Source organism: Galleria mellonella, unplaced genomic scaffold, assembly GCF_026898425.1.
Source record: "Galleria mellonella isolate WM207_F2 unplaced genomic scaffold, CSIRO_AGI_GalMel_v1 utg36, whole genome shotgun sequence".
NCBI classification, from domain to species: domain Eukaryota; kingdom Metazoa; phylum Arthropoda; class Insecta; order Lepidoptera; family Pyralidae; genus Galleria; species Galleria mellonella.
In genome coordinates, this window is record NW_026442086.1 from 6,359,966 (window position 1) to 6,375,357 (window position 15,392).

The 15,392-nt window shown below is 35.3% G+C and overlaps 1 protein-coding gene across 1 annotated transcript in view; it reads right to left on the minus strand.

The window, feature by feature from the left end:
* The window catches only part of LOC128201192 (uncharacterized), a 38,611-nt gene extending 24,735 nt beyond the window's left edge, over window positions 1–13,876 (minus strand). The window contains exons 1-2 of the mRNA XM_052897389.1: window positions 13,609–13,876; window positions 5,974–6,090 (exon numbers count right to left, since the gene is read on the minus strand). Of these exons, the coding sequence (XP_052753349.1) occupies window positions 5,974–6,090; window positions 13,609–13,619 (128 nt within the window). The 5' untranslated portion in view covers window positions 13,620–13,876. The remainder of the gene's footprint in view (window positions 1–5,973; window positions 6,091–13,608) is intronic.
* Between the last annotated feature and the right edge of the window lie 1,516 nt (window positions 13,877–15,392).

Consider the following 15,392-nt stretch of genomic DNA (forward strand, 5'->3'; position numbering starts at 1 on the left):
ATGATGGACTAACTGGCCTGTTTTCATTCTCATCTATCACCCTTCACTGGTGCTCCGCCAGCGTATCCCGTTAGCGCAGGTGGGGTTACCATACCATTTTCACACAAAAAAAGTTCTCCTCTCTTATGAATTTCACTAAATGCCACTTAACATATTTTGCCTTTAAAGCGTCGTATATTCTGAGGTTAATATAGTCTAATAATCTGTCTGTCACTTATTTATATTAAATTCAAGTCGTCCTCGCGTTGTTTGTTACTTGGACTTGTTGTGGACGCCAAATTGACGGGTTTTAGTATAATTTTATCTCGGATCCGTCTACAAACAAGTGAGAGTTTGATTACATCTGAATCTCTTTGAAGTGTGATCAATTCTCCATTACAAATATACATATATTATTATTTGCATACGTTTTATTATCGTGAGCGTTTCTCTTTTTTTTTTATTAGTAACACTTTGCACCGGGGGGGAGAAAGGGATTGTTAGTAACGGCGACTGAGAATCCCATTGCTAGCAATATACCAAGCCTGTTTTCATTCTCATCTATCACCTTCACTGGTGCTCCGCTGGCGTATCCCATTAGCGCAGGCGGGGTTACCATACCATTTTCACCCATCAAAAAAAAAACACTGCGCCAAATAGCTAACGTTTTTTTTTCTCCTTTACCCAAAGGTTATCTGGAAGAGAGTGCTTTAGCTATAAAACCGCCTTTTGTACATCTTAAGTGTATATATATATGGTTATATTATTCTTTTAATGCAATAAAGATGTAAATAAATAAATATATTTGTGTCACTATAGAATTGTGTTTACAAGAAAATTTACTTATAAACATGCGATTTCGCGTTCCAAATTTAAATATTTTCAATAAAAAAAACTAAATACTTAGGTTATATAAATACGAGTAGAGCATCGAATCTCAAAAACGCGTCAACTTTTTGTCAGCTAATTGACAAATTACCTGCTTTTTTTATTTTTTTTAATGTTCTATGTATTTACGCACTCAATGACGTATCTATATTTAATTATTTAAAAAATAAAATTAGTTTTTAAACATAAAAAAGACGCAGAAATTATAGGACAAAATAAATATTGATGTTATAAAGGAATCACCCATAACTATTTATCACTCAAAATTGTATGGAGTATGTATGAAGATATTCTATCTTATTCTAGCTTTATACTTAGAGGTTATTCCACAATTTTGTGATAGTCATATCTATATATATATATTTATATATATATATATATATATAGAGAGAGAGAGAGAGAAATCATATATAAATATGAAATATCTGTATTGATTATATATAAAAAAAATTACTTGTATTTGACCCTAAATGAACTGTGATTTTAATTTATAATGTTTTAATAATAATAATTTAATAATAATAATTTATTTAAAAATAAATTATACATTTTAAATATAGGTAAAACCCTGCTCCCTAAATAGGTAAATCCTGTTAATCCAATGTTGTTATATATTATCTATCGTATACAACGTATTTTGTGCTTTAGATAAATAAATAAATATGTACCTTAATATACATCACGATACTTCCTAATGTTACTCGTCGTCTCCCTTTCACTTCTTTAAACTTATCTTAATAGGAAAAAATCGTTCACGTGTAAACACCATACATACACAAATCAATATGTAAACGCTTCGTGAGCACCGCGAATAACTTGTTTTGGTAAAAATCGAAACGCGAATGCCATGGCCGTAGGTAGGGGGGGGGGCATTTAGGGGCAATTCCCTACCTTAAAATGAAAGGCCCCAAGGAAATTAGACAGATTCGCTTTTTCGAAGTCACTTACTTATGTGTTCTGCCCTATCAAATAGTTCTTTTGCCCTACCTTAAGCTTGTATCTAGCTGCGGCCCTGGCGAAAACCAAAGTACAAAGATTTTTTTTTATACAACTTAGAATGGCAAAGAAGCTGACGGTCCACCTGATGGAAAGTGGTAACCGACGCCTATAGACATGAGCAGTACCATGGAGTTATTCCTCTGTACCCAGTAAATTAACGCCATATCCCACCCTTCAAACCGAAACACAGCCATGCAAACATAACTGCTTCACGGTTGAAACACGAATGGGAAGATGAACATCCAATATTTTTTTAATATATTACAAATATAATTGCCTATTTTCGAACGTAAAAAAAGACTATTAAATCTTATACTTTTAAAAATATTTCCTGGGGGATTTCCTTTTACTTTTAGAAATATCTAGGGATATTTTTAGGAGGCGGATTGAAATTTCGCCCAGCTGAATGTTATCGTAATTTTCTTGTGACTCCTATAGTATTTTATTACATTAAATTATTTCATGTTTCCATTATTATTATAAATAGAAGAAAGATACTTTCTTCTGACTTCGAAATGGAGATTCTAAATTCGGTTTATTCTTTTTTTAAATTTGTCACCTCATGACTTCGTCAGTTCTAACCTGATTTGGATTTTTTTATCTGAAAGAATATATGAATATTATATAATATGGTATTTTTTTAATTATTGTATTAATTTAATATTGCTCATTACATTATACCTTCAATTAGATTTTCTGTTATTCCTGTTTACGGTCGACGGGTAAATAACGCCATATTACACTTTCTAAGTATATATTAAATTTAATAAATAAATATACTTACAAATTTCTTCCATAGAAATGTTATCAAAATCGACTCAATAATTTAATTTTTAAACTAAAATAAGAGTTTTTAGAGGGTTGTGCCAGTAGTTGCCACGTTTAACAGACGGATTTGCAACCGCAGTTAAGCTTTGAAGATGTTTAAGAGGGACGCTGGTGCCCATCCCTCGCCCTTTCTTTGTCGCCTCTTACGCCACCCACGGGAAAGGAAAGGGTGTCCTATCTATGCCTGGACCACACGGCACTTATTATTATTATTATGGTATATTCTTACAAAATTACTATATATGGTACTAGATATAACCTAAGACTTCGTTCACGTAAATTCAATTTTTTTTTTATTACACAGAGGGCAAACAAATGTGTGGCTCACCTTATACTAAATGACTAAGGGGAAGGGATTGTTAGTAATAGTCCCCATTGCTATCAATATACCCTATCAGATCGACCTCCACGCGGTTCTCAATGGAAACTTCTTATTTATTTAACTCTTTATTGCATCAAAAACATAAAATAAACAATGACATATAAACAATTCAGCTATCGTGACTGGGGGGAAAGGGATTGTTAGTAATGGAGACTGAGAATCCCATTGCTAGCAATATACCCAACCAGGTCGACCTCTTCGCGGTTCTCCCTGGAAACTATCATTGTTAATTCCTGATGAATTCATCATGATGGGCTAACTGGCTTGTTTTCATTCTCATTCATCACCCTTCACTGGCGCTCCGCCAGCGTATCCCGTTAGCGCAGGCGGGGTTACCATATCATTTTCACCTATCAAAAAAAAACTATCGTGATTAATATATCGTTGAATTCGTCACGATGGGCTAACTAACCTGCCTTTACATCCTTACCTATCACCTCTCACTGGTACCCCGCCAGCGTATACCAATAGCACAGATTACCATGCCATTATCACACATTAAAATAAAATACTGAATAACTGCCGCTGCACATATGCACCCGCAACACCAGAGGCATTGCAGGTATGCTATCGACCTTTTAAAAAGGAACATGCTCTTTTCTTGAAGGTTACATAACATAAAATATCATAATAAGTTGCAATATAACCTATAATTTTTTTTATACGACTTAGAATGACAAACTAGCTGACGGCCCACCTGATGGAAAGTGGTAACCATCACCTATAGACATGAGCAGTACCATGGACATAACACACACATACAAGTTTCGCCCATGATACCCCCCATGCGTTGCCGTTCCTGAGGACTCAGGTGTTATTCCTCTGTACCCTGTAAATTCACGCCATATCCCACCCTTCAAACCGAAACACAACCATGCAAACACAACTGCTTCACGGTAGAAACACGAATGGGACAGAGGTACCCAAGCATTCGACTTTTGTACAAAGTCTCCCTCTGGTAAAGGTATCTCCCTCTATAAGTGTGCCAAATTATGTCAAACATGTTAAATCTACCCTACAGCCTCATGTCACGTACAATGCGGTTTCAGAGATGTTTTCTCCCACGAACACTCGGGTTAAGGTATGAACTCCCTGCCAAAGTTTTCCCCAGAGATGACAGCATGGGTTCTTCAAAAGGGGGGTAAAGAGGTTTCTTCAGGGTAGGCAACGCGCGCGTAATACCTCTGGTATTGCAGGCGTTCATAGGCTACAGTAACCACTTACCATTAGGTGGGTCGTATACTTGTTTGCCAAATCAGTGGTATAAAAAAAATCTGTTCAATAGTTTTTGCATGAAAGAGTAACAAATCCATCCTTTCATCCATACATACATCCATACACCCTTACAAATTTTTGCATTTATAGCACTAATAGATTAATCCCAATTTCAAGCTTCGAAATTTAAACCAAGATCGTGAACTATTCATATATAGAACACGATAGATTATAAAGCAATATTGAAAAAGTTCTGATATCCAGTATGCAACAGCTAAGAACTAAATCACAAACACGTGTGCTAGCACAGTGGTTTCAAACCTTTTAATATTATACCTAGTTCCGGAACACTTAATAAATCTCCTTTGTTTCTATGAACTATATGATGATGATCATCATCATCATATCAGCTGTTACTGTCCACTGCTGAACATAAGCCTCTCCCATGGACTACCTTTGTCATTGGGGGGTATATAAATTATATACATAAAGGGCAATTATAAATTAAGATTACGTTCCACAAAAAAAACAAACTTGACAATTATGAGATAAACAAGTATTTTTACAAGCTTTTATTTTTAAACTATACTTATAACAAATCTGTAGAGACGTCAATTCTGTACATGAAATATATTTCCAAAAAAACTATCAGGCGTTGATTAGTAATCGATACTGATGCCAAATGTGCAATAAGTAAAATTTTTGTCTATCTGTCTGTATGTTCATTATAGAAACAAAAACTACTAGATGGATTTTAACGAAACTTAGTACAATTATTCTTCATACTCCTGGGCAGGTTATAGTATACTTTTCATCACGCTACGATCAATATAAGCAGAGCAATGAAGGGAAATGTTGGGGAATACGGGAGAAGTTACTTTATTTTTAAGCTTCCGTCGCGCGTGCAGCCTTAGTGGCCACTTTTTAAAATGTAAAAATGTCCACCCGTGCGAAGCCGGGACTGGCCGCTAGTTTAAAAATAAAACTATAGACCAATCTGAAAGTATAGGGGGGAAAGGGATTGGAGTAATGGAGACTGAGAATCGCATTGCTAGCAATATTCCCAACCAGGTCGACCTGGAAACTATCATGGTTAATTCCTGATGAATTCATCATGATGGGCTATCTGGCCTGTTTTGATTCTCATCTATCACCCTTCACTGGTGCTCCGCCAGCGTATCCCGTTAGCGCAGGCGGGGTTACCATATCATTTTCACCCATCAAAAAAAATCTGAAAGTATATCATTACCATGATATCAGTCGTTGAACATAAGACTTCCTCATAAAGAAGAAGAATTTTGCTAGTAGTCGCCTCGCTTAATAGGCGGGTTTGCAACCGCAGTTAGGCTTTGGTTAGGTTATAAGAGGAAAGTCCTGTGGATGTCATAAAAGCGACTAAGGGAAGCTCCATCCCTCGACCATGAAGTTCCCTTAGTCGTCTTTATGACACCCATAGGAATGGAAGTGTTGGCCTATACTATGCCGGGAGCACATAGCACTTTTTCTATAAATAAATGTACATGATATACAGAAAACACCAGACTAACAACATATAGACATAGTTATGAATACAAATCTTAATATTGTGCAGGAATCGAATCTGCTACCATTGGAAAATGAGAGAGTGTGTTAAACTGCTATACCACCAATGTCGTTAGATGATGTAAATGGTGGTTACTAACGTGGTAGCTGGATTGATGTGGAGACACCCCACTTTGACGGTGACTGGCTGGTCGCATCTCTCAGACGGCGTGGTGCACAGAGAGCGCGATTCAATCTTCAACGTTTGTGACGTCATCCTGCCGAGTATTCCAATATTAAATATTACCTTATGGAATAACATGGAACCTTAAAATAGTCAAACTATATATTTATTTGCTGTTAACTTTCATAATTATACAATACCTACTTCATCATCATATGATATCTGAATGTACGACATACAAAACAAAAAAGGAAGTATTGATACAGAAATATAGTCTCAATAGACAGGAGATTGGTTTGTTTTCAAATATACTCGCAGAACTACATTCCGGAATGGCAAAATCTTTAATTACTATATTTTTGCATCAATAATTCCCTTTACGAAAATAGAGTACTAAGATATTATGTATTATTTATTTATGTATCAATGTTTTAAGTATGTGACGTATTTTATAAAATTAGGGTATGATGAGGCTGACATATCCTTATAGGATAAAAGCCTCTAAATAAAAAAGATAAAAAAAATCATACCTACTTGTACCACAATTAGTGTATAACCCTAAGGTTGTCTTGAAAAGATTGCTCTCAGCAATAAGATCGCCTTACTGTACTTATACAATTGTATCGTTGTTAATTGTCTCGCTTATTCTCTATATTGTATAATGCAAATAATGTATACTCATTCATTATTTCCTGTAATACTTTGAATCTACATTTTAATAAAAACCTGAACTATGAACAATCTAATGGAAATTGAACCCACCTGATGAAAAATGATAACCGTCACCTATGTATGAACATGAATGGCATGATGAACATCATGATATATCCATGTGTTGCTATTTTTGAGGACTGATGCATTATACCGCCCTCTAATTTCACTGTCATTATTCTACCCATCAAACCGAAACACAGCCTTGTAATCACAGCTGCTATGTAACGCTACATGGCAGAAATATAAGTGGTACAGAGGCACCCACGCGGAAGAATTTTGTACGAACCCTTCATTTCCAAAAAAATGAGGCTTATGATTACTTTACTCCAAATTCACAAGGGGGAAGGAGATTGCTAGTGATGGGGTTTAACAGTCATATTTCTAGCAATATACTCTTTCAGATCGATCTCAACGCGGTTCCCCCTTGAAACTATCATAGTTAATTCTTGTAAAATTCGTCACGATGAGTTAATTAATCTATTTTCATCCTCGGCCATCATCTCTCACTAATTTATTCTCGCTTTTAGTGATAAGGTCGCCCATTGTTTTCTCATTGTGATTATTTCTTGTAATTGTTTATATTTATAATAAGTTCACTATTGTAATCTTTTGGAGGAAACAATAAAGAGTATCTATTTATCTATCTCATTTATTTAGTTATAATTCTAATGTCAGGCCATTACATTTTTACCCAATAAAAAGAACCATATACAAGTTAATTTTTTTTATGTAACTTGGAATGACAAGCAAGCTGATGGCCCACCTGATGGAAAGTGGTAACCGTCGCCTACAGACATGAGCACTACCATGCACATAACAGAGTATACTGTTTCGCTCGTGATACTCCGCCCCCCTCCAGTGCGTTGCCATTCCTAAGGACTCGGATGTTATTTCTACGTACCCTGTTAATTCACTGCCATAGGCCTAATGCCTTCAAACCGAAACAAAGCCATACAAACACAACTGCTTCACGGTAGAAAAACGAATGGGACAGAGGTGCCTAAGCAAACAATACAAGTTGATTACAAATATGTATGTTCGAAGACTTATGTAATAACATAAGTCTTCGAACATACATTTTAATACATTCTCTCAGCTTCTCACCAATGAGAAGTGGAATGAGTTTTCAAGAGAAAACATAATGTTAATGGCTTTTACGGACTTATTAAAACTTTTAACTGGTTTTACCGACATGAAAAACATAGCTGTGGAAGTTTAACGCTTGACTACGAGTCCGGGAATCCTAAAATCGAAGGCCAAAATTTGAAAGAAAGAAATAAGGAGGGAAAGAAAGAAAAAGACTATTTTGTACAAACGTGCGACAGTACCCATATATTATTATAAAAAATAAATAAAAGAAAATATAATAATAAGTAAGTACAATTGAAGTAATAAAATACGGAGGACAAAATTTCAAATCCATTTCTGAACATTTTTAAAAGATTCAAAAATGAATTAGAATTTTTTTCCGTTCGTAACCCACAGCAGACACTAAAGCCATTATCCGATAATACGCGTCAGAAGTCTTTGTGTAAAACGAAGTTAATCTTTTTAGAAGAGTTTTTACTCTTAACACTAGAGGGCTCTGCCATCACATGAATAGTTGTAGTACCATCTTCCAAAAACAGAGTACCTCAATTCATCTGTTTTTTGTGGTCATGTTACGAGATTGAGTTGCCAAATTTAAAACCACTTTTTTAAGAGCATTTTTAGACTTGATCGGGACCCCCTCGTTGATCTTATATTAATTTTGAAATGATGGCAGGTTTATACCAAAATCTATATCCAATCCCATTTCCGTAAACAATTGTCTAGTCTTAAACACCCACTTGAAAAATCATGACGAGAAACGACACCCCTTTACCCCCAATCTACCCCTATCGTTGAACCCCGTTAAGCAATTTTATCATGATGACACTATAAATAGATAGATGGGCAATTATTTCTAAAAATAACTAAGCATTTATAATCTCTCCAGCCTAGCTAACTTTCAAATAAAAAAAACTCATATCTTAGAATTACAGAAGAACTAAATTTGTTTAGATCTGTAAACTGTTTTTTTTTTTTTTTTATTTAATTAAAGCGGCAAATTTCATTTTATGTATTATCATCATAATATCAGCCTTTAACTGTCCACTGCTGAACATAAGCCTCCCCCTTGGAGAGTTTTGCCAGTAGTTGTCACGCTTGGCAGGCGAATGGGCAACCGCAGTTAGGCTTTAGAGATGTTTAACCCACCCACCCTTATGACACCCGAAGGGAAAGGAAGGGATAGCCTATTCTACTCGTATGCCAGGACCACACGACCAATTATAATATTAGTAAGAACTTATGAAAATTAATAAATAAAATTTCGAAAATATTACACCAGGCCGGCGCAGCCGATGTGATACGTAAAACAGACACTGGAACTTTCCAAAACGACATCTGGGAATTCTATAAAGTGACTCCAATAACTGAAAAAATTAGACAGAGAGGACTTTAATCTTAAAGACACGACGAAAGTGGACAGTAGCCACTCTTTATACATAATTGGTTGACTGAAATTTAATTAATGTAGTCCGATGACCTTTTTAAAATGTATTTTCTAATTGTTTCTGACAATTATTTAAATTTAATCCCGAAAGTCTATTTCGGATTTCGGAGTACTTCAAATTTAATGTTCTATAAAGTACGTAATAAAACATTGTTTATATTTTACTAGCGACCCGCGCCGTCTTCGCGCGGTTATTTCAAATACTTGTAAAATACGCCTATATTGTTGTATCAACCGTTAGCTGTCCTCTGCTGAACACAGCTTCCCCATAAGGCAAAGGGCTAATGCTAATAGTTGCCACGCAGGCAGGTTGACAACCGCAGGTTGGCTTTTGGTAATATTTAATGTGGGACGCTGCTGCCCATCCCTCGCCTTCCCTTAGTCGCCTCTTACGACACCCACGGGAAAGGAAGGGGTGGCCCATTCTATGCCGTGGCACACATGACGATATATAGATATTATTATATATTACCCATCCCTAATATACAGGCATAGGGGGGAAAAGGGATTGTTAGCAATGGAGTTTGACAGCCCCATTGCTAGCAATATGCCCTATTAGGTCGACCTCAACGTGGTTCCCCATGGAAACCATCGTGAACAATTCATGTTGAATTCGTCACGATGGGCTAACTGACCTACTTCATCCTCATTTATCATCCATAACTGGTACCTCGCTAGTGTATACCGACAGCATAAGCGGGGTAACCATTCCATTATCACCTATTAAAAAAAAAATATACGGGCATAATATTTGGGATCAAGAAGAACATAGTCTAATTTTTATCTAGGTCAATTAACGTATTCCGGTCACGCGAAAAAATTTATGTCCAAAAACTAATACCTAGTGCTCTAAAATTAAAAATCCTAATGTTCCGCTCTAGGAGGTAAGGACTGTTCATAACGGGGACTAGCAGCCCCAACTAACAATCATCATCATTATATCAGCCTTTAACTAGCCATAGTTGAAGCCTCCTCCTTGGGGGATTTTGCCAATAGTTGCCACTTGGCGTTAGTTAGCAGACGGATTGGCAATCGCAGTTAGGCTTTGGTTTTAAGAGGAACGCAGCTGTTCCTCTCTTTCCCTGCCTTAGTCGCCTCTTACGACACCCAAGGGAATGGAAGGAGTGGTCTATTCTATGCTGGGACCACACAGACATATAAAGCTAGCAATACCCTGTCAAATCGACATCTATGTTATCTGTATATTTGTTTCGGAAACAGGCAAAAACTGAATTCCTTAAGGTCTAACTTAGAATCTGGTATATCATACATACATACATATCTGTCACGCCTGTCTCCCATTAGGGTAGGCGAATAGAATGCCAAATGCTTCGATTCAAACAAACCTCTTTCGCTTCTTTCACATTCATCAATCTTTTCATACACGCTCACCGGTTACGGGTACTTTTAATTTGGCCCTTCTTCAGCACGTCGCCTATTTGGTCAACATACGTCCGTGTAGGGCGGCCCCTACCGACATCTTCATTCATTCTTGCTCGATAAATCTCTTTCGTAATTATTCTTTCATCCATCCTCTCCAAATGATATATGGTATATGTTTCCTCTTGATACGCTATCGAGTCGTAATTACGTACTTCTAAAATCTATGCGTACGAAGGTGCGGACAAAAGTTAGTTATATAAGCAATAAGTGTATGAATCTGCACTGCCGTAAGTACTTAATCAGAAGTAGACGATTTGGCTGACAGCCAATAAAAAAAAACAAAGAATTTATCACGTAAACAAATTTATTGGGGCAAACTGTACACCTATGTCAGCAAAACAAATAAATTGATAGGTAATATTGTATCCATAAAATAACCAATTTTCCTTGGTAATGTAGGGGTTTAACGCTTCGTGGAATCGATTCTCATAGGAGTATAGTACAAAAATTTGTATGTGTATGTTTGTTTTTATTGATCACTATGTTTTCTGTCTATAGTATGCTAACTATTTGTCCACTAGTGGATTTCGGAAGTAGAAAAAATCAATGAAAATAATACTATAAAACAAACACCTAATTTTAGTTTAATAGTTTTGTATTTAACGTGTGTAGTGTTTGTATTAAAGAAATTTGTATTTAATGTTACAATATTCCTACGATTCAAGCCTAGAACTTGATACAGATATTATCTGTGGTACAAAAATCGCTGTTAAACTGTGTTGCCCTTCAAGTATGTAAAATGAATAAATAAATAATCCACATTTATCGTTCTTATTAAGATATCTGATGTAAATTTTTCTTAAATATCTCCCATGAACAGAAGTTATTGAGTAACAATTTTACTATTATTTTATTACATTAGTAAGATTGGCATGGGAATCGCTCAATATAGTTGCAGAAAAATACAGACGAATTGAGAAAGTATTCCTTATTGCTTAAAAATAATTTAACAACGACTCCAACGTATTGTGATGAGATTATTTTATTTGGAAGCGCTAAATGTTCTGTTTCGTACAGAACATTTAATAGACATGTTTAATGGGAGAGCCGGTTGGGCAGTGCCCATCTCTGAATTGTCTGGTGCCCATCTAAAGAACTAGGAGCGGAGCTATCAACTATGGCTATAGCTAATACATGTCTGAGGGGGGAAGGGATTGTTAGTAATGCGAGCTATACCCTGTCAGGTTGACCTCCACACGGTTCCCTCTGGAAACCATCGTGGCTAATTCTAATTGAATTCGTCAGGATGGGCTAACTGGCCTACTTAGCGAGAGTCGAGGGCGATAAGAGCGGTGCCACTATCCGAACGGTTCGTTGGAGAGAAAGAAGCAACTGCAAACTTCATTTATGATACTTAAAATAGCAAACAATCTGAGGGCCTGCCTGATGGAAACTGGCCATTGACTATAGGCACTAACAATACTGTGGATATCAGAGAATAATACACTGTCTCGCCCGTGGTATGTTGCCTTTATGTATTACCATTCCTAAGAACTGTTATGACTCTGTACGTTGTAATTTCAGTGCCATATCCAAACATTTATACGGAAACACAACCATGCAATGCACAGCTGCTTCACAGCAAAAACAAAGGTTGCACAGATATCTCCTCGCTGACTTTTATACAAAATCTCTCACTGGTAAACACTTAATATTAAAAAAAAAAACAAATTTTTGTACAACTTAAAATGGCAACCAATTGGACGGACGATGAACTTATGAAAAATCATGTTAATTAAATAAAACAAAATAAACTTTATTTGAATAAGCTTAAAAACTACTTCAAATAATTTTATTATGATTTCACTTTAGTGTCGGGCGACTATCTGTTGGGAATAAACTACAAGAAACTCAATTGCCAGACTTTTCAAATCTCTACTAACATTATGTGTATTTACTTGAGTAAAAAACTATTACAAAGTAAATGGGTACACGTGTGTACCATATTTAATTTGATTCAGAGAAACTTCTACGAATTATAGAGAAAAAATTTGAGGAGTAATAAAAATAGCTTAGACATTATATTATAATATTTATAAATATATAATTTTTTTATATTCTATTTTTCCTATTTAATATTATAAATGGGAAAATTTATAAGGATGTAGTTAAAGATAGATGTTTATTACTCTTTCACGCAAAACCTACTGAAAAGATATGAATGATAATTACACTAAAATAAAGAACAATTTAATAAATTAATTATATAAATAAGGTAAAGTAAGTTTAAGTAAAATATATAATTCTATCTATATCTTATCCAGGCTATATAGCCTTTATGCCTGGAGTAACATATTCCTATATTACTTTACATACTGATACACGTGGGCTTTTTTAGATTTTTAGATTACTAAAACTGGACTACCAATTCTATTGCTAGCAAATTATTTGATGATTTATATACCTTCTTATTTACAAGTACTGTGTATAGAGATATAATCCTTTTAAACGTATAAGGTATCATTTAGATGTGTTATGTTGACCAATAGTATTGTTGCCCTCGTTTTGTAACTGTAACACCTATTATTTTCTCATTTTTTAATTAGCTATAATTATTATTTTTTATCTCCACATATTCACATTTCTATTAGACATATAAAGGTCGACTGGAAGAAATACCTTTTATTAGATAAGTTTGCTATTGTACTAATTATTTTCTTAAGAATATTGTATCCTGTAATTTAAGACTTTACTGTACAATAGTGTTACAAACAAACAAACAAATATACAACAATTACTTATCCGTACTAATCTCTAAATAATTACTTAGCAAACAAATATACAATCATTTAATTGATCAAAAGTGTCTCTCTATCCAACTCGTATAATACAGTGTGAAAACATAAATAAATATAAATAAATAGACAATGTAAACATAGCTTAGAAACGAGGGTAACACAAATAATTCACTGAACTTACCTTAAGCCCATAGAAAATCCGTAATGAGATCTTTTAGAGACACTTTAAGCTTTGAACGACATGTTTTCAGTTTATCATACTTTGTAAAACGAAACCGTCTTAAATTTCAATAAACTTACTTATTTCACTAAAATCCTGCGTTTTTATATTTACTTTTGCAATGATAGCTATATAAAAATTAGTATTAAACAGATAAAATACATTCTAAAGTCATATATTAACCCGCGAAATTATATATTTTTCGTATCGGTACACACAAGCGCCTGCCAAGAACGTTAGAGCAAAACTAACGTACCGACGTCACGTACTCAGCGCAGCATCAACGGTAGGCGCTATGCCCATAATACATTTACGTACACATTTATCTGCAAATTTGATAACCCAACATTTTCGGAATAAAATTTGTTTAAGTCAAATTGCCTGCCTTTGTCGGATTTTCAAGGTTTTTTGTTTTTATATTATATTCTTATGATTCATGTAAATACATTTAAATTAATAAAAACATCTTTAAAATATTTATCTACGCTGTTCTATGCAAAAAAAAATTTGTTACTTTTCAATCGACTTCAAAAAGAATGTGTACTCGATTCTGTTATACATATTTTTTTATGTTTGTTATCTCATAACTCCGTCAGTTGTACACCGACTTGAAAAATTCTTTTTTATGTAAAAGGATGTACTTGAAGATTAGTAATACAGAGAAATATTATCAGAATCTGTTCAGTAATTTAGTTTTGAAGCCAAATCAACATATAATAATAAAATAACAATATGTATTTATGCATATTACCCCACGATTTGGCAATTAATAATTTTACGACCAGCCGCTTGCCTGATATCAACCATTCTTGTGAATGCTTTTTTAGTGGAATCCGCCACGCGCTGTCCATGGAGGAAAGGATTGACTAAAAAGGAAAAAGACTTTGGGAGTGAGTAAGGAAAGTTGCTAGAAAAGGAATAAAGTATTTATGGGGAAAAGGAAATAGAGGGAGATATGATGGAAGGAGCACATCACAGGAAAGAAAATCTAACTATCTTACGGCGGGGGAAAAGGGATTTTTAGTAATGGAGACTGAGAATCCCATTGCTAACAATACACCCAACCAGGTCGCCCTCCTCGCGGTTCCCCCTGGAAACTATCATGGTTAATTCCTGATGAATTCATCATGATGGGCTAACTGGCCTGTTTTCATTCTCATCTATCACCCTTCACTGGTGTTCCGCCAGCGTATCCCGTTAGCGCAGGCGGAGTTACCATTCCATTTTCACCCATCAAAAAAAAAAGAACTATCTTACGGCATAGCTTGTGTGACTATAATCCAGTTGACTTTTGTGCAATGCAATATTTACTTAGAAATATTATTACAATATGAAAATCATATTCCAATTATTAAGTGATTGAAAATCATTTTCAAGTACATTGCTATTTCAGGAGATTTTTCTCCCGGAAACGCTCAGGCTATAGAATAAGCTCCCTGCAGAGGTTTTTCCTAGAGACTACAGTGCGGGGTTCTATAAAAAGAGTGTATTAAGGTTTCTTCAGGGTCAGCAACGTGCACGAGACACCCCTAGACGTGCATAGGCTGCAGTGATCGATTGCCATCAGAAAGGCGTGAATTTACTGGGTACAGAGGAATAACCCCTGAGTCCTCAGGAATGGCAACGCATGGGGGGTATCATGGGCGAAACAGTATACTCTGTTATGTCCATGGTACTGCTCATGTCTATAGACGACAGTTACCACTTTATATCAGGTGGACCGTCAGCTTGTTTGCCATTCTAAG